The 22,724-nt window shown below is 43.1% G+C and overlaps 1 protein-coding gene across 3 annotated transcripts in view; it reads left to right on the forward strand.

Moving 5' to 3' along the window:
* LOC133971451 (RNA binding protein fox-1 homolog 3-like) overlaps positions 1 to 22,724 on the forward strand; it is a 310,652-nt gene that overhangs the window by 280,950 nt on the left and 6,978 nt on the right. For 2 of the 3 annotated variants that reach the window (XM_062408805.1, XM_062408807.1), the window contains exons 7-15: positions 393 to 446; positions 3,756 to 3,848; positions 4,610 to 4,670; positions 4,769 to 4,822; positions 9,934 to 10,066; positions 11,085 to 11,124; positions 13,426 to 13,484; positions 15,921 to 15,999; positions 18,268 to 22,683. In XM_062408805.1, coding sequence (XP_062264789.1) covers positions 393 to 446; positions 3,756 to 3,848; positions 4,610 to 4,670; positions 4,769 to 4,822; positions 9,934 to 10,066; positions 11,085 to 11,124; positions 13,426 to 13,484; positions 15,921 to 15,999; positions 18,268 to 18,312 — 618 coding nt within the window. In that variant the 3' untranslated portion in view covers positions 18,313 to 22,683. Of the gene's footprint in view, positions 1 to 392; positions 447 to 3,755; positions 3,849 to 4,609; positions 4,671 to 4,768; positions 4,823 to 9,933; positions 10,067 to 11,084; positions 11,125 to 13,425; positions 13,485 to 15,920; positions 16,000 to 18,267; positions 22,684 to 22,724 lie in introns of those variants that run through there. The other variant, XM_062408806.1, reaches the window with a different exon arrangement.

A 22,724-nucleotide genomic window follows, 5' to 3' on the forward strand; every position in this document is an offset into this window, starting at 1 on the left:
TGAGACCAGATGATCGTGGAGGCGGATCCATATATCAAGTCATCGAATCATTATATGACACTTCTTTTTCTCTGTGTGTTAAAACAAGCAAACAAACATCAGAAATGCTGATGTGCAATCAAAGACTCTGTGATCTCACGCAGAGTTTGGATTGAAACACAAAAATGCACCAGAGCAGCAACTATGAGCTCTCTTTTTAAAGCAACGCCAGTGAGCTTAAAGAACTGTTTGCCCAGCTAACAAATGCAAATTGACCACCATTTCCTCACAAAAGTAACATTTCCATATTGTCCTAATGGTTTTTCTCTCTCCAGTTGTCCTTCTCATGAATTCACAGCCAATGAGGCTTTCTAACTCTGCCCCGCTCTTCTCTTCTTCTTTTCTCTCTGCAGCAATTTGGAAAGATTTTAGATGTGGAGATTATCTTTAATGAGCGAGGATCCAAGGTAAGTGAACTAGAACGCCAGCTGCTTCATTACCATGTACTTCTTCTGTTTCCTAATGATGGCATTAGAGTAGTGTGTACATTGGCTGAGAGTAGTGGTCTCTAAGCCTGGTCTGGGAGACATACATCCACCACACCTCTCTCTCTCTCTCTCTCTCTCTCTCTCTCTCTCTCTCTCTCTCTCTCTCTCTCTCTCTCTCTCTCTCTCTCTCTCTCTCTCTCTCTCTCTCTCCCCCCCCCCTCTATATCTCTCTCTGCCTCCCTCCCTCCCTCCCTATTGTTTTTGTTGTTGCAGCTCTAACCCAAGTTGTGAATCATTAGACCTGTCAATCAATTCATTATTGAGCTGTTTCACAATTCACTTAATCCACAAGCAGGCTGCAGGTCCTCAAGCGTATGGAGCTGAAACCACTTGTTAAGGGACCTGGTTCTCTTTGAAGGCCGGGTGTTGATTCCGAACATTCCACATTAATCAGGTTTTATCATTTTGTTAAAAATAGACAATAATTCAGGATAGTAATGGTGTCCTCTGGGGTGGTTTTTGCCAAAAAATGTTGTTTGGCTAAAATAAACTTGGAAGCTAATACTAATGCTAACTTATATTTAAAGTGTTTATGTGTTGTATGCAATAAAGGCTCAAATCGAAGGTACTTAAAGTGATTTTGAAGCAACACTATGCAACAGTTTCACCAGAAAACAGCAGCAGTTTTCAACTTTGTATAACCTTGGTGAGCGGGCACGATCTCCAGCGAATGGTGCCGAAAGAAACCATAATTTCTAAAAAAAGTTGGAAAGGTTTCGAGAGCGAAGAGACTTTTTAAATATTACATTGTTTGAAGAGATATTTGGTGTATATTTGAGCATAGACAGGAATATACACCATGAGGCCAGGCATCAGTTCATTGGGAGGGACCACGCAATCAGGCCAGGAGATTGATAAGCTTTGTTTGCTGTACGTTAAAACGGCTGGAGCTCAGAGTGCAATGGAATTACTTATGATTATTGGCTGCAGAAGGCACTGCTGTTCAGCAAAAGTTGCAGAGTGCTGCTTTAAATGAGACATTTGAAAGATTGAGGTTTTTCAACAATTTTCTTTATTGCTTATAAATCCCAGCGCTTTCTGGCCTGTCTACTTTGTTAGACCTAAACCCAATGTTTCCTGCTGAAGGGGTAAATCTTTGCAATCCTATCACAGACAAACAGATTTCAGGTTTACAAACCTTTTGACAATAGTGTTGATATGCATCCACATTGGTGCTCCAGTAACTATTTCAGAAAAACTATTGAAGCAGTAGGATTTTGTGAGTTAGAATAAAGTACATGTGTTCAATAGTAATGAAGGATCACCCAGTGCAGTAGTATGGCTTACTGGTGTGTTTTAAAATATTTATTCTTTATTCTACTCTATATGGCTATATATAAGACATTAATACAGAAACACAAATATACTGGGTATAATTCAAATTTACCTTCAAGTTTAATTTCAGCTGTGTCCTTTGGCACATCTATGTCCACGCATATATGTATTTTTTATGCTTATTTGAATTCCTAAACCAAGATTAGCAAAAAGTCAACCAGGAAACTAGCCAGCGCCCTGCTACGCCAATGCAGTATCATTCTCCTAACCACCTACCATGGACAGGTGAAGCCTGCGGAGGTGTGAACAGCCGAGTGCTCCTCATCCAGCTGTTCATTTAATCGAGTGCACTAAGCTCCACAGCTTTCCATTCATAAAGCAGACAGGCTCCCTGGCCGGGTGTTGAGGCATGAATACTATTGATTCCCATTCATACCTGGGAGTAGTTTGGGCTCGTATGCAGGCATGCAGGGAGCCCTGGAACCCGGCGACACTGCTGCACTCAGCCCCCTCTGCCAGACAAGATTGAGCACCGGATAAACCTGCCTCCTCCGCCGTAACAAGCATTTATTGTTTGTGCCCTACAAAGCCATTACCCATGATGCCTCTCTCTCTCTCTCTCTCTCTCTCTCTCTCTCTCTCTCTCTCTCTCTCTCTCTCTCTCTCCCTCCCTCCCCTGCACCCTGTGTGCTTTATAATGAACCGAGCAGGCCATTAATAAACAATCTATTTCCTATGAAGCTTTGGCAATTTGCATTCAATATGTTTGTCTCCTTTGAAAAATGGTGGCTCCACTCTCCCCTCTTGTAAGCTAATTATGTGTGCATGATAAAAAAAAAAAAAGATAGAGGGGGTAACCACAGTTGGGTGAATGTCCAAAGGATTAATTTTGCCCTCAGTTCCTTTTTTGAATTTATTCCTTTATCTCTCTTTCCCCAAGGACAGGTCCCGTGTTATTTATGCTAGGAATAGCAGCCCGGAGATCCTGCATATGCATACGAGATCACACCGCTCGCCATCTCTCACATGTATTACATCCTCAAGCAATTATCAGGCAGCGCCGGCCATGCTCCCTCTTCCCCTGCCCATACCTCTATAAGTATATATAGAAAGCAAAGGAATGGGACTTGTTTGGCCAGCAAATCTTAATGCTCTTGCTATAGACCTCAGGTCCAGTATCCCAGTCCACATAACTCAAGGAAGTGACAAACCCCCCCAGGGGAGCAAGGGAGACAGAGAACTGGGGGGAGGGGGATGGAAATGAGAGGTTGGATATATTTTGGTCAGGGTTTTAAAGTCAACATCCGCACTCTCCTCTATCACAGACGATGGTATTTGCAGTGACACCGATCACTTTTTTGCATCAGTGAGCCAGTGTGATTTTTTGCCTGTGTAAAAAATGTCCCACTTATTAGTGCAGTGAATTAGAAACAGTCAGAGATCAAGTTAACATCTCTCTTTGGAGAATTCATCCTCACTCTTTCCCCCGTTGCCCACGCCTTCAAAGAAAGACGAGGGCTGTGCTGCTGGAGTTGTGTAGATAATTATACGACTATTATGGCAGCTAACACAGTGTTTTGCATCCGCTACTTCCTGACATTCAGTCATGGCACCAGTGCTGTGCTGTTTAATTGGGTAAAGCGGGCAGGTTTGTTGGTGTTGTTGTGTGAGGTCACGTCACCGCCATCCTCTCCTCCTCGGATCTCTCTCTTTGCTGTTTCCTGACGCCTCACTAACTGCCTCTAATTAATCTGGCTGCTTACAACTCGACTCTGCTGCTCACCTACTCCTGTCTTCTCACCTCTTTCCCTTTTCTCCTCCCTGCCCCTTTCTTTTCCTCTTTGTGTGTGTGTATGTGTGTTTGTGTGAATGTGTGTGTGTGTGTGTGTGTGTGTGTGTGTCCAACCTTTCCCTCTCCTTTCTCTCGACTGGTTGCTAACGTGGCGATCTCAGGGCTTTGGGTTTGTAACTTTCGAAACAAGCACAGATGCTGATCGTGCACGGGAGAAACTAAACGGTACAATCGTAGAGGGACGCAAAATTGAGGTGCTTTCATTTTCCCTTTTTCCTCATCTTTTTCTACTTCCTGCCTGCTGCCTCCTAAACTTACCCATGAACCCATGCATTTGCATGTGGCTGAGATGTGTGTGAGTGGAGATCTGCATTCCAGAATGTACATGTGCCTGGATACATGCATGCATAATGGTGCATATAACTTGTTCTCACTAGAATGCACGTTTCATATATGTCAACCGGGACACCCTGGTTGTCCATCATTACCTGACAATGCAGAATGAATGCATGCTATCATCCTCTGGGTTCCTGACAAACCGGAGAAGACCTGCATTACCCCGTCACCATCGTTTAGCGGCGCCTGCTCTGATTCTGCTCTTGTTTACGATGAGCCGAGCCCCCGCTCAGTCATTCTCATCAGGTCAATAGAAGAAAATCATAGCAATGCCTGTGTTTTTTTTTTCTTTTGGAATCCATTTGTTTATTCAACCAATTACTGATTTTGAAGGATGTTGTTTTTTTGTTCATACCTGTGGGTAATTGGTGCATGCTTCCCCCTCTCTTTCCAGTAATTTATTAATGTGTAAGAAAATTGAAATGATGAATAAATTCATGAAAGGGTGAACCAAACACAATCACACCAAAGTGCTACAAACATATTTACATATTAATTTATTTATTAATATATTACTGTAGGACTTCTTCAGTTGCTTCTTGCTTTTGGCCCACCCTTGTGTGTCTGGATAGTACATTTGTGGGTCTGTAATCACCTTTTGTTTTGTTGATTTTAACAGGTTAACAATGCAACAGCACGAGTGATGACAAACAAAAAAGTGGCCAACCCTTACACGAACGGTAAGTGCTTAACCTTAAAACATAATACCTAAAAACAAAAGACACAAGAATATTCCCATTTAGTTCTGGTCGTGAGTTGAGTTTATTTTGTTCTTCAGGCTGGAAGCTGAATCCAGTGGTCGGAGCTGTCTATGGTCCTGAACTGTATGCTGGTAAGAGACCTGCAGCTCCTGCTGTTTGAATTTTGAATGCTTCCACCCCATGCACTGCAAGTGTACTTGAGGCCACTATCAGCTACAGCCAATCCCAATCTGACCCCGGAATTTTCACAATCGGGTTCATGCTGAACCTACTGAACATGAAATTCCCCTCAAATCAAAGTGAATCTGCCAGCGGCCGAGATAAGCAGTGGATGATCCAAGCTTCTCTGAGTGGCTGAAGGAGCCTGAGCCATTGTTTGCGCGGTGTGCAACTGTAAAGCTGAAAAAAATGATTTCAAGAGCAAGCGCCCCTGCAACTGTTATCAGATTGTGGAGGCTGCTGCTGTGGATGGATTTGCCAAGTGCGCCAGATTGACTTTTACAGAGCTAACCGAATAAGGGAGATTGAGTGAGCGATATTGTTGGCACCTACCCTGTCGAAGGCCGCTATTCCTTCTGGTCTCAGTAATGGAGGAATGAGATGAGCTCAGTGGGGTTTTCCCTATCTCTCTGCACCTCGACATGCCAGCTTTATTGCTGTATGTTATATGAACCCTTTGCATTTTAATGAGGGGGAAATGGTACTATTTCATTTGGAAGAAGTGCTGAGCACATCGCGCCACTTTAACGGCTTTCCTTTCTGCTCATTAGACTAAAATCTGTTCATTCCCCGGACAGCTTTACGGCGAACCTCTAAATAACTGTCCATGACAGAAAGCAGCCATCTATCATTTTTATTTCATCCCCAACCCCTCACCCCCTCCATGCCTCCTCCCCTGCCTCCCACCTACCCTCCTACTCCTCCCCCCAGCATTCCCTTGGTTTTGACATCTTCCCCTGATAATTACTCACACAAACAAACATGCTCTCTCTCTGTCTCTCTCCCACTCTCTCTCTCTTTCTCTCTTATGTTGCATGCATACACTCATACATATACATTATGGGTCAGGTAGAATTTGCCTTTGAATTAAAAATCTACATTTTAAGTAAGTCTTACTTATATTAACAATCATTTTGCTGACCTATATACACACATAACACTGTCCCATGCCCTGCTTTTAAACTCGGACCATGTGAATTCCAGCATACAGAAATTGATAACCTATGTAGAACACAGACACTAATGCATGTCGCCTCTTTCGTGCACACTTTCTCCATAATACACTCTCTCAAACACAGACACACACACATGCATACACACACACACACACACACACACACAGACAAACACACACACACGCAGACTCACACACACTCACACACTTCCCAAATCATCTCATAAATCAGAGGGAGTGTGGTCCACCACTCCAGGCAGAGGAAGCAGGAGGGGTTGGGTGATTTATTGGCTGCTAATTTTTCAAGTCGTCTTGACATGGCGCTGGAGTTTGCCAAGCCTAAACGACAACATATGCTTGCCAGCTGGGAAGATGGGAAACATAAATAAGAGATACATTTTTGAAACAAAACCACACTAATGAGCAGAAAAAGGCGGCTTTAGCTGTAAAAAAGAAAGAAAAAAACAACACCATTGATCATGCCTTTGACTATGATGTTCCCCCATCTCCAAGAAAAACAAAGAAAAAAAAACTAAAATCAGGTTCCAGGAAAATCATCATAGCTACAGTTAATATACTTTTGGTGGGAGTAAAATGGGATATAAAGGCGATTAATCACTGTTTATCAGTCCTCATTTCTGTGCGGGAGATCAGTAAAATTGGGAGCCATAAATCCTGACTCGGTGACAGCGCACTTCGTCTCCATTCGTCCTGGCGCTACAGGTTTATTGTCCTCAAAACCCATTCAGGAGAATGACGGATGAGAGCCTCACGCCAGCTCCCCGCTCTTAACCTCTTCCAGGGTAGATTGGCCCCTCCTACTGATAGAGGGGAGAGGAGTGGGGGTGTAGTTGGTCGGGTAGAGGCAGGCAGCACCAATCCCAGGTCCATGTCCTCTGCTTCTACCCCAACACCCAAAGCTCCCCCAGGGGCCTGTTGTAGGGGGAAAGGGGGTTGTCTTGTACCAAGGAAGAGAAGCAAGGTGATTGGGTCCGCAGTCAAATAAAGGGATTGCCAATAAAACTTGGCAGTGGCACAAATCATGGTGTGTGGTAGCTGGTAGATATTCAGCTTTTTGTGCTCAGATTTTTGCTGTTTTTTTCCACATACATGTAGATTTCCATACAGTATAATATAATGACCAGCTGTCTCTGTTTCGGTCCAATTCGTCGACTTAAATGTACATTGGTTTTAATTAGTATCATAAATTCGTTTGACATATTTGCATATGAAATTAAAGCATTTATATTTATATACAGATATATGGATTCAAGTAATCCTGTACAGAGATTTTAACATTTGCATTCACTTTCTTATATATAAAAAACATTGCAAACATTGACCATTGCATCAAAACACAAAGAAATAGTTGAGGTATCTAGATACCTCTGATCGTTATGCAATACATATCATGTTTACCTCACCTAAAAATAATTGGCAAAGATTTCTAAATTACTCCTTGTGTTGGGTATTTTCAGCACCATGGACAGCTGCCACTGAGAAATCCCCTCATATGGCCAGTTGCCCCGAGGCAAACAGAGAGAGCCTCTCCTCTGCAGCCTAATTCCTGCAGAGACAGGAGATGAGTAGTTTTTCATTCACCACTTCATGTTGTCTGCGACTAAGGTGGACTTTTCTTGAGGACTCATGGAAAGCTTACCAGCTGTGTAAATGACAGAAAAGAAAGGCTAATTGCCATCTTAATATACGTAGACAGATCCTCTCATTGTTGGAGTGTACGTTAAGGGGATAATTAAGCTCCAGACTCTTGATTAGATTAAGCTGTTTTTGGTCCCCAGTGCGTGGATTAAGTGCTCATTGCCTGATGTATTTGAGCAGGAAGTATTAGAGAGATCAACCTTGTGGAAAATCAGATCTTTCTTTATGGGAGCCGGTTATGACCCCATCATTGGCACAGAGCTGGATTACCTCAGGTCCAACTGGCTCTGCAGGTATTGAGCTTCTCTCAGGTTGACACATATGACATACGAGGTGCAGCGTGACCCCGCCGCCCTCCAGCACATAACTCATATTTTCTCCAGCCCCCCTCCCGGAAAAGGTGTTTGACTTTGGTGGCTAGACCAGGTTTGTGCTCTCATACACTGTGGCTGTTGTTGCTTTTTACAGGCTAACTAAGGTGTGACAGTGCCTTTGATTTATGGGTTATTATTGAAGCAGTGTAGCCTATCGCCAACTCATTACGAGTTTACATTCACATACATCAGTGCATGCATATTGCATGCAAATTTCCAAAAAAGAAAGAAAATGGCAATTGGACTTTGTGGGGGCCAATAAATAGCAGCGATTTTTGTAAGTAGAGGGTAAAAAACACACACACACACACACACACACACACACACACCTCGGGAACTATCAAAGGGGATAGTTTTTGCCCTTTAGCGACTACACTCAGATGTCCACTGCTCCAAAAAAAAGGAGACTAATTTAAATGTCAAGGTCAGCATTATAAATCACTTGGGGGAAAGGGGGCACCCTGCGAGTCCAGGCAGTCTATCGGTGCATTGGCAGCAAACAAAGTGCCCTGTACCTTGGTGGAAGTGTGGAAGGGAGGAAGGGAGAATGTGGGTGTTACCTGGCCAAATGAGACGCAGAGTTGGAATATGTGTGCGGACCCACTAATGGAGCGTGATGTTAATGGCAGAAGACATTAAACCTGGCTCTCTGTGTTTTTAAAAGCACTACTAATCTGTCTCCCTGTCAGCTTTATTGAAGCAACGGGGCCGGTGTGTGCATCGTTCATTAGGATGGTCACTGGTTTCGTCCACCTGCGGGGTTAACGCAGAAACCCATACACCGCCAAATGTATACGAGCCACCATGGATCTTCATTGCGGTCTCGTTTATCTGCGATCCCGAGCGGCTGCCTGCTGTCTCCTCTGTGGCGGCAGGGATGATCGGAAACACGGTGGCTACATGTTATTCACCTGCGTTACTCACCCCAGCGGAGTCCCACCCCCACTCCAACAGGACCAGACAGGAGCTTTGCAGCTCCAAGCGATCTCTGATTGGAGAAACTGAAGGGGTCTGTGATGAATTCACCCCAAAACATCATGGAAATGAATAAAGAAGAATAAGGTGAGGGGAGGGCGATGAGGAGGCGTTGCAGGAGATGAAGAATAATGGAGATGACTGTGCTGTGATGGACTAGGGGTTGGGGGAGGGAGAGAGGGTGAAGAAAAGAGGGTGTGAGGGAATTTCGATTGCAGGCAAAGCGGTGGCCAACTTAATCATGTCTTGAGATCGGTGTGTTTGTATGCACCTTCACTGCTTGTAATCAGACAGTCAGTGGACTGATTGAAGGTTAAGTAGAGAGCTGTGGATCACGCGCCTGTCCTCTAATCGGTGACCATGAACATTTTGCCGCACCATCACAGCAACCCTTACCAGTCCCCCTGAAGCCTTTCACCCCAACCTCCTGTTTGTGATTCGCTGGTAGCCGTCAGCAGAGGACATATGGAGCTGTGTGATTGGCTAAAGAGGTTCCCAGATGGGTTTGGAGACAGGGGTCATACTGAGGTTTGGGCCTTGGCTGTCCAGCCCAGCTGCTCCATATCTCCCTCGGGGAAGTTCTGAACATCTAGTCAGGTTGTTCAACAACCTCCACCTTTCATTCGTCTCTACGCAACACCTAGAAACGCCCTCTGCCTCTCCCCCCGTCCACCCTCTCACTGTTCTCTTTGCTGCTAGCCCATTGTGTCTAAACTGTGCAAAAGCCGTGGTGCGAAACTAGTGGTATTGCATCTATTACCTGCCTATGCTTCAAGGCTGCCCCTCACCAGGCTTCGGGAAAAGGATGCGTACAGCAAATGTGGATCCTTGCTGAGTACGGCACAAAGCAGCGAGCTGAGAAAGGCGAGAGTGCTCGATGAGGCGCACCTAGAAAAGATTAAATCTATTGTTTCCTTGTCTTCCCCATAATGCATTCTGTCATAGGGAAAGCAGTGCCACACGTCTCTCTCTAATGTATTCTGTCATAAGGTAAGCAATGCCAAGTCGAGGATGTTCTCTGAAAGTCATTTTCTCTTCTCTTGTGTGCTTGCTTCCACAGTAACAGGGTTTCCCTACCCTGCCACAGGCGCTACGGTGGCCTATAGGGGTGCCCACTTGCGAGGTCGGGGGCGGGCTGTGTACAACACATTCCGCACAGCTCCGCCACCACCCCCCATCCCAGCTTACGGAGCGTGAGTATCTAATCTCTAACCTGAATCTAGTAGCGGGTGTAGTATGAGTGACTGTACACAAGACCTTCCTGCCACACTATATTTACATGTATGGTTGTTGCCATCAGATACAAATTCCAATGTGGATATATTTCTGTTATTCCTCAACACCAACCTGTTTTTATTTACTAGGGTTGTGGTGTGATTCAGTGTGTTTTCCTAGTTTTTCTGAAAACAATTTAATTGTTCAATTGTCAAAAACAGTTAAGTCATATTTCCAGCCATCTACTTTTTATTCCTCCTAAAGGGGTCTCTAGAGAATAAGATCATTGTTGGTATCTAGGTATGTATAGACCATCCTCACATTTGTACGCTGTGTATTGACAAAGGGAGAAGTAACAAAGCCACAGGGAGAGCTGCAGTGAGCTGAGATAGCGTATTACTGGGCAGATCTCACTGGGCTGTTACCAGGGCCTATGCTGATCTCCTGGCTTTGCGCAGCCCTGCCTCACACTGGTCTCTTATCAGCAGTGGTTTGTGTGGCCATGGGAGAGGTCTGACGGAGGCCGGCCGAGGGCCCAGTATAGCTGTCTATCTGTGATTAGATCAGGATCCATCTTGCTGCAGAGAGACTCGCCGTCGAAGCCGGGACTTGAAATCCCACGTCCCCCTTTCCCCTCCCTCCCACTCCGGGGCCGTCCGCTCCTGATGGCAGCTGGTTGATTTATATGGCGGAGTCATGTGACGGAGCTCCTTCGCTGCCTTCTTTTGTCCTCACCTCCGCTCCCCGCCACCCGCCTGACAACACTGCAGCAACTGGAAAGACAAACAATTTTACCGGAGCAGAAAATTGGACGGGATGTGAAACGGTTGCACTTTTCGCTTTAATGTGTCATTCATTATTTGTGGCAGACTACACTAAAGCCGCTAAGAGCTGACCCCACAGGCACACAAATGGTTGAAATAGGAAGAGTGTCAGGGGCTGAGATTCAGGAGGGCAGCATAACTAACACTCCTTTCCTGTTCTTTCGTTTCACAGGGTGGTGTACCAAGATGGCTTCTATGGTGCAGAGATCTATGTAAGTACAGTTGGCTCTTGTCTTCTTGCCTGCTTAGATGAAACAGAAGTAAAGCAGACAAAAAGCCCAGCCCCGGAGACAAAAACGTGATCTCCTCAGCCCTCAGCATTCTCCCAGCCTCGCTGCCAAGCCGGTGTCGATTAGGTCTCTGTCTGCTTTGCCAAGAAACCCGACAACAAAATTTAAAACCCCCTGTGCTCCTCCCTCGTCTCCCTCTCGTCTCTTCCTATGATCTCAGACTTTGGCAAAGAGGCAGACCCGCGCTCAGTGTCCCGTGTCAAGTTAGGTCATTTCTTGCTTTAGATTTGTCTGATCTTTTGAGGTGGCCCTTCTTCTGCAGCCCTCCCCAATCCTCGCTACTTCTTTCCCTCCCCGCTCCCGCTTGTGTACACTCAGCGGGGTTGGCTGGGATATCCCTGCCCCAGGGGTTCTGCACAGGCCTGAGTGGAGCCGATTCCTCCCAGCCATCCCCATGTGGGAGATAAGGGGAGCAGCGGAAGATAAAGGGATTAGCCATCCCTCTGGAGCTGTACGTGCAGGCAGGGTCACATCAGGGGCTGGCCTTGCTCCACGTCGCCCTTGACAGAGAAAAGCATGGATGCTCGGGAGATAATGCTGAAATTACCACGTTGCCCCACTTTGACATCAGTCCAAACGTTTGCGGGGGGGATGTAATTTGTCCCTTTGATTCGACTGCAAGCAAAATGACAGTGGGGGCACAGCGGCAATGACAGTTGCCTCTCACTCTCACTGACAACCAGCGTCTGGGAACAAAATGCTGAAAGCCAGTGATATATGACTTACACACCAGCACACATGATAGCGCCGTATTTCACCAGCTTTTATTGTAGGGACAACCAGCACCATGGACGAGACCCCGGCTGAGCCCTGAGTGATCTCTCACACTAGCTCTGCCACCTCTAGCTAAGTCCTGCACCCCTGTGTCCCTTGACCATTGCCTAGCCAGGTCGGTCCATCACTCAACCTGTCAGGCCAGCCCCTGGTGTTTTACTGCCATTAGTTTTGGCACTGGCCGCTGCACTGCTTCAGACTGACTGAGTGTGCGTGAAGGTCTCCGGTGACCAAAAGGAAGCTGTCCCTTAGCCCCTCAGTGTCCTTCACCATCATTCACTGGACACTGGCTTTTTTTGTATCAGCCAGCTGATGTGTCAACGTTTCCCTTTGGAAACAAATGACCTGCTAATACATTAGCAGAGAGGGAATTTAATGCCTACGTATAGAAATATACACTACATACATCGCATGTGCTCATACATATGCATGAAACACACATAGATGAATGCACAAACACACACATTCGGCACGAAAAAAAATAACAAATGTGCTGCACTGTTGTGTGCAGGATTTGACAAAGAGTGAGAGTGATTTATTGGGCATGTTTGTTCAGGCTGTTGCTGTAATCAGCGCAGTCCCAAGGCATGGCCGTCCCACAGAAAGTCATCCGCCTCAACTACTGTGACTTCCTGTCCCAGCGGAGAATCTTTGGGGGGTTGGCGAAACGCCGCCCCTGACCTGATTTCATGCGCCAGCCGTGGCTGCGATCATCACACCGGCGCCTCGCTGCGCCGTTCTCCCTCGGACGTCTTCCCCCGTGAGTTTAAAAATGAATGAAAACTTGCATTATTAAAAACCACCTATCCAGCGTATGGACGCAGATGGGCACACACTCTACTGGCACTAATAGAAAAACAGTGGGAGAACAGCTTCATTTTTCAAAGAGAGTAATAGCAGCACTCCACAATGAGGTCTTTAATTCCTTCCCCACTCTGGCAAATGAATACAGCGGTCCTGACTCCCCAATGGTCCGGTCATCTTCTGCCTTCCTACTTCATTTGTGAGCCAGGGGGGTCGTGTAAAGGAAAAAGGGGCTCTTCAATAATGCAGGAGCAGAGTCTCGTCAATCTAAAAATGGGCTGAATTTGGGGAGCTGGCTCACGTGGCCTCTGTTATGCTGTTGCTGTTCCGTGGATGAGTCCCAGTGTGACAATGACTTGTTCCCCCCAGATACACTGCTTCTCCAGAGCATCATTCATTTCCCCTGTTGCCACCACCTGCCCAACAGAGCATATATCATACAGCGCCCTCTGGTGTTTGACAGGGAATTTGCAGCTGGGGGAATGTGAACTGATGACCAAAACCCTGCGCGGTGACATTTGACTATGTAGCCAAACCCGAGCCTGTAGTGTCTGTATTGTGTTTTTTTTATGTGTCTGTGAGCGCTAACCTTTCAATGTGCAGGTTCTGTTTAATCATTTATTAACACTGGTATTTTTTTTACAGGGTGGCTATGCAGCATACAGATTTGCCCAGCCCGCCACCACTGCTGCTTACAGTGACAGGTGAGAATCCCTCTGATCCACCCTTCATTCCTTTTAATGTATCAATTTATTATCGGGTTGTACAAAGATGACTGAATGTGTTAATGTATAATGAATTTCCGTGTGTCCCTTCTTTGGTGGTCATGTCGTCACTGCTCAAATGCAACCGAAACATTTAAAATCATCACAGGCAAGAAATCGGTTCTTACAGATTATATTTTTTGGAAAGCAGACATATGAAACATGATGTAATGCTGATAAAACACATGTTGGTTTTGAGTTAAATGGTTCAACATACTGTCTCTATTCTGTGTCGATCCTGGAGGAAATTACAGTGGAAAGTAGAAATAGATGAAAATGTGTTTTTCACAAAACACATCACAGATTAATGACTAAAATCATAGAAGCAAAGGTGGAGTTTTTTACTAATTACTGTTTTCCTAACAAGAACTACGACGTGCACAGGCCGAACACAGATGGAGAATGTCTGTGATGAATGAGGGAGCGCTTCACCAGTTTTTTATTATATTCAATATCGGTTATTTTTGGTTTCCTGGGGTTTTTCTTATCTATTAGGGAAACTGCCGCATTCTTTTTAGCTCGGAGCTAAAGAAGACAAAAAAAAAAAAAGACTAACCTTGTTGGACTCGATGAGAAAAGCAGTGATATACGTCGTGACTCTCCACTTGTGATGGGAGAGCGGGTATATCACTGCAGTATTTATGAATGGCCTCAGGTCTGTGGAAGGGAGGTAGGCAGACAGAGAGAAGGAGAGATGGGCCGGCAGGAACTCTATCACTTCTGAGTGATGTCACTCCGGTTCAGGTGTGCTCCGTTTGAGGGGGCGTCGCTGATTCATTTCGGCCCCCGAAAGCCTGGGATGTGGGCTGGTTTGGGAATCTAATCTGGGAAGGATTGAGCATGTCACTTGTGATAACGTACACCCTGCCTGACAGCCTGAAGATCATATCGATAATGTAAGATTTATCAGGCCTCGCCGCAGCTCGAATTATGAGCAGCCGTGCTCAGCAAGAGCAGAAATTGGACAGCGGCTTTTTTTTTTCTTTCTTTTTTTCCCCAGAGTGATTTAATTCGTGCTTCTCTTGCCCATACTTTTCCCTGAGATTTAATGTAATTCGCCGCCAAGTTGTTTGTTTTGCTTTGTCTGTTTGTTTCCTTTTGAATAAGCGGTCATGCCCATTGGATCAATAGAGGTTTGTCGGTATTGTCTCGGCAATACCTTATCAGATTTAACCGTGGAGCCGTCAGCCAATCATCAAAAAAAGGTCACCGGGATTGTGGAAGGCGTGTGAAACCTCTGTAAAATATGAAACGTTTATTATCTGAAAAGCCCACAGTGCTCACAGGCTGCATTACCAAAGCCCTTTAAGTAACTAAACTGAGTTCATACCATTGAGTGTGTTGTATCAAAGAGACCTTGTGAGGAGCCAGTCACATTGTGGGGACCCTGCCGGCTTCCAATCAGCTCTGTTGAGGCTGTGTGACATTGCACAGGGTGGTTTGACCTGCTGCTCGTCAGCAGTGCCACTCTGGTGAGAGTCATTTTGTAGATACATTAGCCTCACAGGGCCTGTGGGGTTCGGTGCTCACTGAAGATAAGAGGACCAGGGAGACTTCCCCTGACCATCTCATGGCACCGGCCTCCTCCCCAAGGAGCCAAGACAGCCTTTCTGATTTCACGTCCTGCCCGCTGACCTTGGGCGCTGCCGGACTTTAATGTGCATAGCCATATTTAGCTCTTATATAACTCAATATAGCTCATGCGAAAGGCATGAACGCTGTATGTCTTGTTGCCTCCTTTAGGAGAATTCCTTCCTCCCTCCACTTCTTTATTCCTGGTTGATTTGGTGCCCTCAGTCCTTGGCTGGGTGTGCCTTATCTGCTCCGTGCAGACCCTCATTTGCAAGCGAGCATTGAGGGGAGAGGGGGAAAAAAAGGAAAGTAAATAGAGGAATATGTGAAGTCGAATAAATAAATAAATAAGGCAGACACATCTTGTCCTGTCTCAGAAGGAAATTGGAAGGATTAGTTCCAAACCAGTAACAATGAAAAGACAGGGGTGTGAGCCCAGTGTGCAGCCTGGGTAAACAAGAACAGGGTGAGAGACCAAGCCCTCCAGCACCAACTCTTTTCCTCCGCTGCCTCCCTCTCTCTTCCCGTCTCCCCCTCTCTCTGTGCTCATTACCTATTCCTTCCACCTAATCAAGATGACAATGAAAAGACAAGTTGAATTCACCAACCTTTGAACTCCCCTTTTTGAACCACCTTGTATAATGTGGGAAGCCCAGGAGGCTGAGGAGGGAAATAACTGATTGTGTTAGAGACTTGAAAGAGTTGACTTGAGGGGTTGAGCATAAAACAAGCATGCATAAATGTTCTGCTCTCCTCGTCAATGATAGATCAATGACCGCATTCTCTCTGCCTCCCGTTGTGCAGCTATGGCAGAGTCTATGCAACAGCAGACCCCTACCACCACACGATTGGCCCTGCTGCCACGTACAGTGTGGGGACTATGGTAAGTCTACGAGACCGCCGCCTCTCTCTGTCTGCACCCTGTCTCAAACATCACGACACGATCTAGCACACACTGAACTCACACTCCAAAATAAAGAGCAGAGAACGCAGGGGTCGCTGCTCTTTATTTGTGTATTTACTCATTAATTGATTTGATTTTCTCATGCTCTCTGGCACACCCTGGTGGAGCTGAGCAATACTGTAAAACCCCCGGCATGTGGAAATTTCTCAGACATTTAGTGCAACAAACGAATGTTATGCCACACAAGCTCACCTCTTGCAATATTGATTTTACACCAGTTTCTCCTGAAATGAGAATGAATGATCACTGCAGTGTTTTTCTTTGTGTTCCTTTTCAACCCAAACTTTGCATCTTACATAACAACCACATTTCCAAGCTTTCTGTTCCTTCATCCATCACCCGACTCACCGCGGAGTGAGTTGGATCATCTTTATTCTTTTGTCTTTTTTTTCGTTCATCCATGCCAAACCAGAAGGGGTGACGTTGAATTCTTAATGTCTGTTTTTAGCTAGCTTTTGCAGCTACTGTAACATCAGAGATGAAAAAGTGAGGATAAATAAAAGAACGTCTTTCTTTGAAACAGAGAGAGTTTCTCTTTGGTTTTGCTTTATGATGAGGAGGGGATGGGATCGAGCTCGCAGACCAAACCTAGATATTAAGGGCCATCAAACGCATGCAGCAGTGTGCCGTGGGACATGAAAGAGAGAGCAAGGCGGAGGGAGGGAGTTGTCTCGCCCCCCCCTCCTGCCCACAAGCTGGATCGGAGGCGTGCTCTCTTCTTGAGAAATGACTGAAATTTACAATTCCGGCATGCGTGCGATTTTTTAACCATATTAAAAAAACAGCGTACAGTTCCCCGGTGCAGCTGCTAGCTAAAAGCTTTCATTAATTAAGACATTTATTTTTCCTCTTCATTTACTTAATTAAAAATGTGCTTGAATGTTTTATTTTTTTCTTCTTTCTTCTATTTCCTCCAAATTTCCTTCCATTTCTCTGACACTTAAATCGTCCTCTTGATGAAAGTAGAAGACCGGGCTTGGCCCCCCTAAAAATATATGCGCTAATGTTGTGTGTGTTGGGAGCTGAGGGAGCTAACGCAGACTCAAGAGGGAGTGTGTGTGTGTGTGTGTGTGTGTGTGTGAGAGAAAGTGTGTTGACCAAATGGTGAGGCTACTGGGAGCTGAGCTGTACTGAGGCCAACATCAAATATACTTATGTGTTAAAGAGATACGACCAGTTGGGCTCCTTATTCTTTAATCATATTTGATTAATGGTTCTCCAGCAGAAGTAAGGATTCATTTTTACATTTAAAAGCTATACAATAATTAGTTCCTCTGAGGTTGAGGTTGGAAAATGTTCTTTACTCACTTCCAGCGTACAGAAGCATCTCATATGGATGAAAGTTTTGTTCAAGTAAGAGGGCTCCCCAAAATTAGGCAAAATTAGCCTTTGAAGACATTCAGTAGCCTTTGGAGTTTATCTGATTTCTCTAATTGCAGCGGAGCCACCGAAAGATAAGAGGAGGGCCCATGTGGTGTGTGTGTGTTACTGTGTGTGTGTGTGTGTGCGTGTGTGTGTGTGCATGTGTAGGTGTGCATGCAGAGACCCACGTGCATGCTTTATGTGTGTGTCTGCCCTAGATATCTTGAGCATGGTGCTAAATCCAAGGGCTAATATCCTGTGGTGGTTTGCCCCTGCAGAAAGGTGCAGGCACCTCTGCCAGACTTAAAAAGGGGCTGTGATTAAACCTCTCTGAACTTATTCCGCTTTGGTCCAAACTCTGATATTGTTACAGCCTGAAAACAAATGGATTTCCTCAAGTGAAAAAGCCCAAAGCGCAGTATTTTTCAATTTATTGCTTAATGTATTAAATTTGAAAAAGACAAAAAATACCTAAGTTCAGAACCCCAGATTAAAATTTTCAAGAAATTGCTCTTTTTTGGTGCCATATTTAAAATAATTTAGAAACAACAATTAATTGACCTGCACCAGTTAAACTCCGAATCCACCTTACCTCCTGATGACCCTGTTCCTAACACACACCCCGCAGTATATCCAGTTAATTCAACAAAAACCATTTGGCTTAAACATGTCAAACTATCAATCATGAATAAAAACCATTATTCCACTTTATTAAAATTAATGGTAACGTGCATGGAAAAAGGAAGGAAATTTGTGGAGAAAGAGAAACCGACTACGGCTGTCACTTGAATACTGATTGGTACTTTTTCATCTTTGATGTTGCAGGCTAGCCTATACAGAGGAGGGTACAGTCGCTTCACTCCCTACTAAAAGAAAGAAAGAAAGCGAGAAAAGACAGAGACATTACCCCGACAAACTAACAAAAAAAAAAAAAGATCTTTAAGAGCAAAAAAAGACAAACACAAAACAAGCAGTCCTTGGTGGGGAGCTAAATCAAACTAAAAGCTTCCAGGTCCCCATCCCGAGCCCCCTCCCCTGACACCGATATTTCTACAACAACTTTTTTGATGTCATCATTGGTCTGCTCTTGTTTTGTATTCATTTTGTGCTTTTGGTTTTCTTTTGGAAAGTTTTATGCACATGTGCATTATCTCGATTGCTGTATATGGGTGCTGTGTCACCATAACCAATGTGAGCCTACTGTAGCACGCATGATGCATGCTCAGAGGTTTGTGTATGCAGCCGCTCTCATCTGACTAAGAATATACTGGGGCATTTTTATAATATATATGTAAAGACAACCAACAGGAAACACAGCAGGTCTTATCAGGTCAGGACACCCGTCCCGTCCCCGTTAATTACCTTTCGAGCCTCTATTCTCCATTTGACATGCCGAAATGAAGAGCTCAAAACGTTGACTAACATGCCTTGGTAATTCTTAGTTCAAAGACAGCACTGCTCTGATTGCGTTTCTTTTTTCTTTAAACGTTCGAGTGTCCCTAACTGTTGTGCACTTGCAGTTGAGTCTAACAAGCTCAAGTATGACAGCATGCAAAGAGTAAAGGGTCACAAAGGTCAGATTTCTGTCACTGCTCATACTCCAGCCCAGTCTCCTGCAAATAATTGCACATGTGTGTATGCAACTATTCTGCATCTGCATCTAAATTCAGTCCTGTCATGTCACTTTTTTAGAAATATTGTGGAAATCTGATTTTTCAGAAAGGTGGCATTGAAATGTCAGATTGGAGTTCTCCTGCTTGTTCTAGAATCAGTGGTCGTGTGTCAACTGGGTTCTATGGAACATTGTGTAGCCTTAGATTGTGAAGTCATATTGAAACGCAATTTATTGGAAAGTGTTTTAAATATCTAGAAAATGTATTTGGTATAACTAAATACAGTTAAGTATGATTTAAATTGTACTGGGTCAGTGCAAATATTTTGAATGATAAATAAATGTCTAAAGACAATTATTAAAGAAAATGTAATTGGTTCCAGCTAGTCACTGAATAATTGTTTTGCTATGGACAAAACATTGACCAATTCTTGTAAATTGCGATATAAACTTTTATGGATGATTTTATAGATTATATAATGAATACAAAATGAAAAAGATAGTTGGAATAGAAATAATTCTATCTTGTGTTATAATTTCTGCTCAGTCATCATATGTTTCTAAAAATGTTACAGGCAATTGCAGAATAGTTGCACATGAACTTCATTTGCAGAAGATACAGTTGCATATCCTCACTAATACACCACAGCAGATAAACTGTCCTCGACATTTTACACAGATACACACAGACACACACACACACACACACACACACACACACACACACACACACACACACACAGCACTGAGGAGGGTGAACCTGACAGAGGGCTGTTCTGCTACAAGTCACTGGTCTCTTTATTCAAAAGCATTGCACAAAGTGTTTTACCTCAGGATAAGCTAACTGAAACTCACAAACGACAACACAGTGCTGTTCACCTCTCAGCAGGCAGGATAGTTTCATTTCCAACACAACCAGCAGGTTTGTCCTCTTAGCGACGCAGCTTTTTAGAGGAGTGGATTTCCCAGTTTTCATTTAAGCAGAGACCCCAAGAGAGAGCAATGAAATAAAGACTGTTGTTCTTTATTAAAGCTACTTTATTATATATATATACATATATATGTGTGTGTGAGTGTAGACAAATATACTGTATAACACATTTTACACTGTACACACACAGAAAGAGAGTCAGATGTTCTATAAAAGCACCCAGGAGTTTTAAGGGACACAGCGGAAGTGTGTGGAGTGCAGTGGCGCTCGCCTCTTAGCCGACGTACAGTCGTTGCTTCTGTTACAACTTTGTCCTGCGTGAGGTAGATTGAGAAGAAACTCTGTGTAGCTACACTCAGCTGTCAAGATGTCAGCACAGCTACGGCAACACGACTCAAAAGCTTTTCTTTTTTAGCGTTAATCTAATTTATATTTGCTTACAAAAAGTGTTTGTGGTCTCAAAAGAAAAAATCTGTTTGTTGCACTTTATTTTTTGTTGTTGTTTTTCAATCTTTTCTGAGATGTAACATATTTATAAAAAATATCATAAACAGCTAGTTATGTTTAGTCAAATGTTAAAATGTTATGGAGTAATGTTGTATATAAAAAAAAAGAGAATTAACCCATTATCTTACAAAGAAAAAAAATCTTTATGTGGTTAAAGAAACATTGTTCTTCCTTTTCTATGCTAGTACGTATGCACCATTTGGGTTTTTTATATGAGTCAAAAAACAAACTTTGAATATTATTTTTACCATTTTCAAATGGGAGAACTGGTTTGTGCATTTGTAGGAGTTTCTCATATAAACTCTGCATTAGAGTACGTGTTTGGGCGTTCAGTTAGTGATAACCATTAGTCAGCTAGACTGGTTGAGAAATAGATTATTTTTGAATGTGTGTGCCTAAGTGATATATATATACAAATATATATATATATGCATTTAGAATGTATGCGGCTGGATGTGCAAGGGAGGAGAGAAAGAAGAAGCAAATGCAGTTAGCTAACATGCTGTGGTTTGCAGTGAGCAAGTTTAACGTGATTTCACTTCACTCACCCTGTAATAATGTCACAACAACCGCTGAACTCAGATCCAACAGTGGCAGGAAATTCTAAAGTTATTGTTCCTAAAGATAAGATTGATTAAGATTAAGTATTTATGGTCTTAAATTTACATAATTATTACAAAGACCAAAAGACACAGATAAAAAACACCTAATAAACCTTATTTTTTGAACACTCATACTATTCACATACACAGTATGTGCTAGAGCAGCAGTGTTAAAATAACCCTAGAACATAATGAAGTCCATGCTGATGGAACTCATTACACGAATGATGAAAGTTATACTAAATAGAAAATGTATCTTTCAAGCATTAATCATCTAAATCATTAAGTTTAAAACTAATCTTAATTATAACTAAATTATCACTTCATGTATAATATCTGCCTGTAGATTAACTACACATTATTTTTGTGAATAAATCTATTTGAAGCGATGTGAAAGATCACACTGAAAACTTAATTGGTCAAATTTGACACCTATCCACAAGATTTCGATCCTCTTTAAAATCATTCAGAAATAATCCAAAATAGAATAATTGTATCATCTTACAGTAATTTTTATTTTGTTTTTAGCAGGTGAGTGAACCCACCTGTGTGATGTTAAACCTCACTAAGTTAAAAAAAATTGTCTTCTGCATGAGAAATTAAATTTATTGAATTTATTAAACAATTAAGTGACTAATATCTCAGCTGAAATTAATACATACATTTATCCCAGTGAGCTGAGATTGACACTTAAATTGAATGTATTTGTCCTCCGAATTGAGGTCTTGTCAATTTGCTTTGATTAAAATGAAAATGAAAGTATCGTCATCCAAGGAAATATCTCATAGTCTCACTCACCATCCCCTTCCGACCTTCATGTTGTTACAGGGCCGAGTTTGAGTGTTGTCATCAGTCTGCACGGGTTTGTCTACAGTTTACAGAAATAGTTAAAATTAGCATTGAGCTGCTTCAGTGTCAGTTGATCAAGGCCTAACATGTAAATAACTGGCAGTATTGTAGAGGTCTTTTATTACGCTTAAGGTCAACAGTCATTTAAAGGTGAATTTACAAAACAAAAACTTTGATATTTTTGGGTTTGTTTGCTTTCATTGTATTCCATAACCAGCTTAATATGCAACCAGACCTCTATTTGATCCAAACATTTGTTCGTACTTATTAAAAGCAGTATTGAGATATGTTTACATCAGAAAATACTATTTATCCATCATTTATATTTACTAAAAGTATTCACTAAGCCCTGATAAGCTGGCAGGTGCAATTTATTATTCCACCTAAAAGATTTGTACGAAAAAGAACCAAGCAAAAAAATTACAGTACTTGTAAATACATTTAAAGGTACTGTATATACACACACACTATATCGCAATTCTCTGAGTAACTGTTTTATATGTATTCCTATATGAAGTGGGGTCATCTGTGTATTTCCAATTCAGCTGAACTTGTTCTTGAATTGTATGTTATTTCTATAATGAGAATATATTGTCTGAAAGGTGTAAAGTAACTTTCTTTTTGGATTCATTTCATAGATAAAAGTATACTATGATGACTTTTTTTCTTTCTTCATTAATTATTTCTGTTGTCAATATGTGACATAAGTAATCTCTGATTGTTTTGAGTGTCAGAATAAAGCAGTTATAAGAAGATTATGTCAGCCTACAAACATGGATGA

This window comes from Platichthys flesus, chromosome 16 (assembly GCF_949316205.1).
Source record: "Platichthys flesus chromosome 16, fPlaFle2.1, whole genome shotgun sequence".
NCBI lineage: Eukaryota > Metazoa > Chordata > Actinopteri > Pleuronectiformes > Pleuronectidae > Platichthys > Platichthys flesus.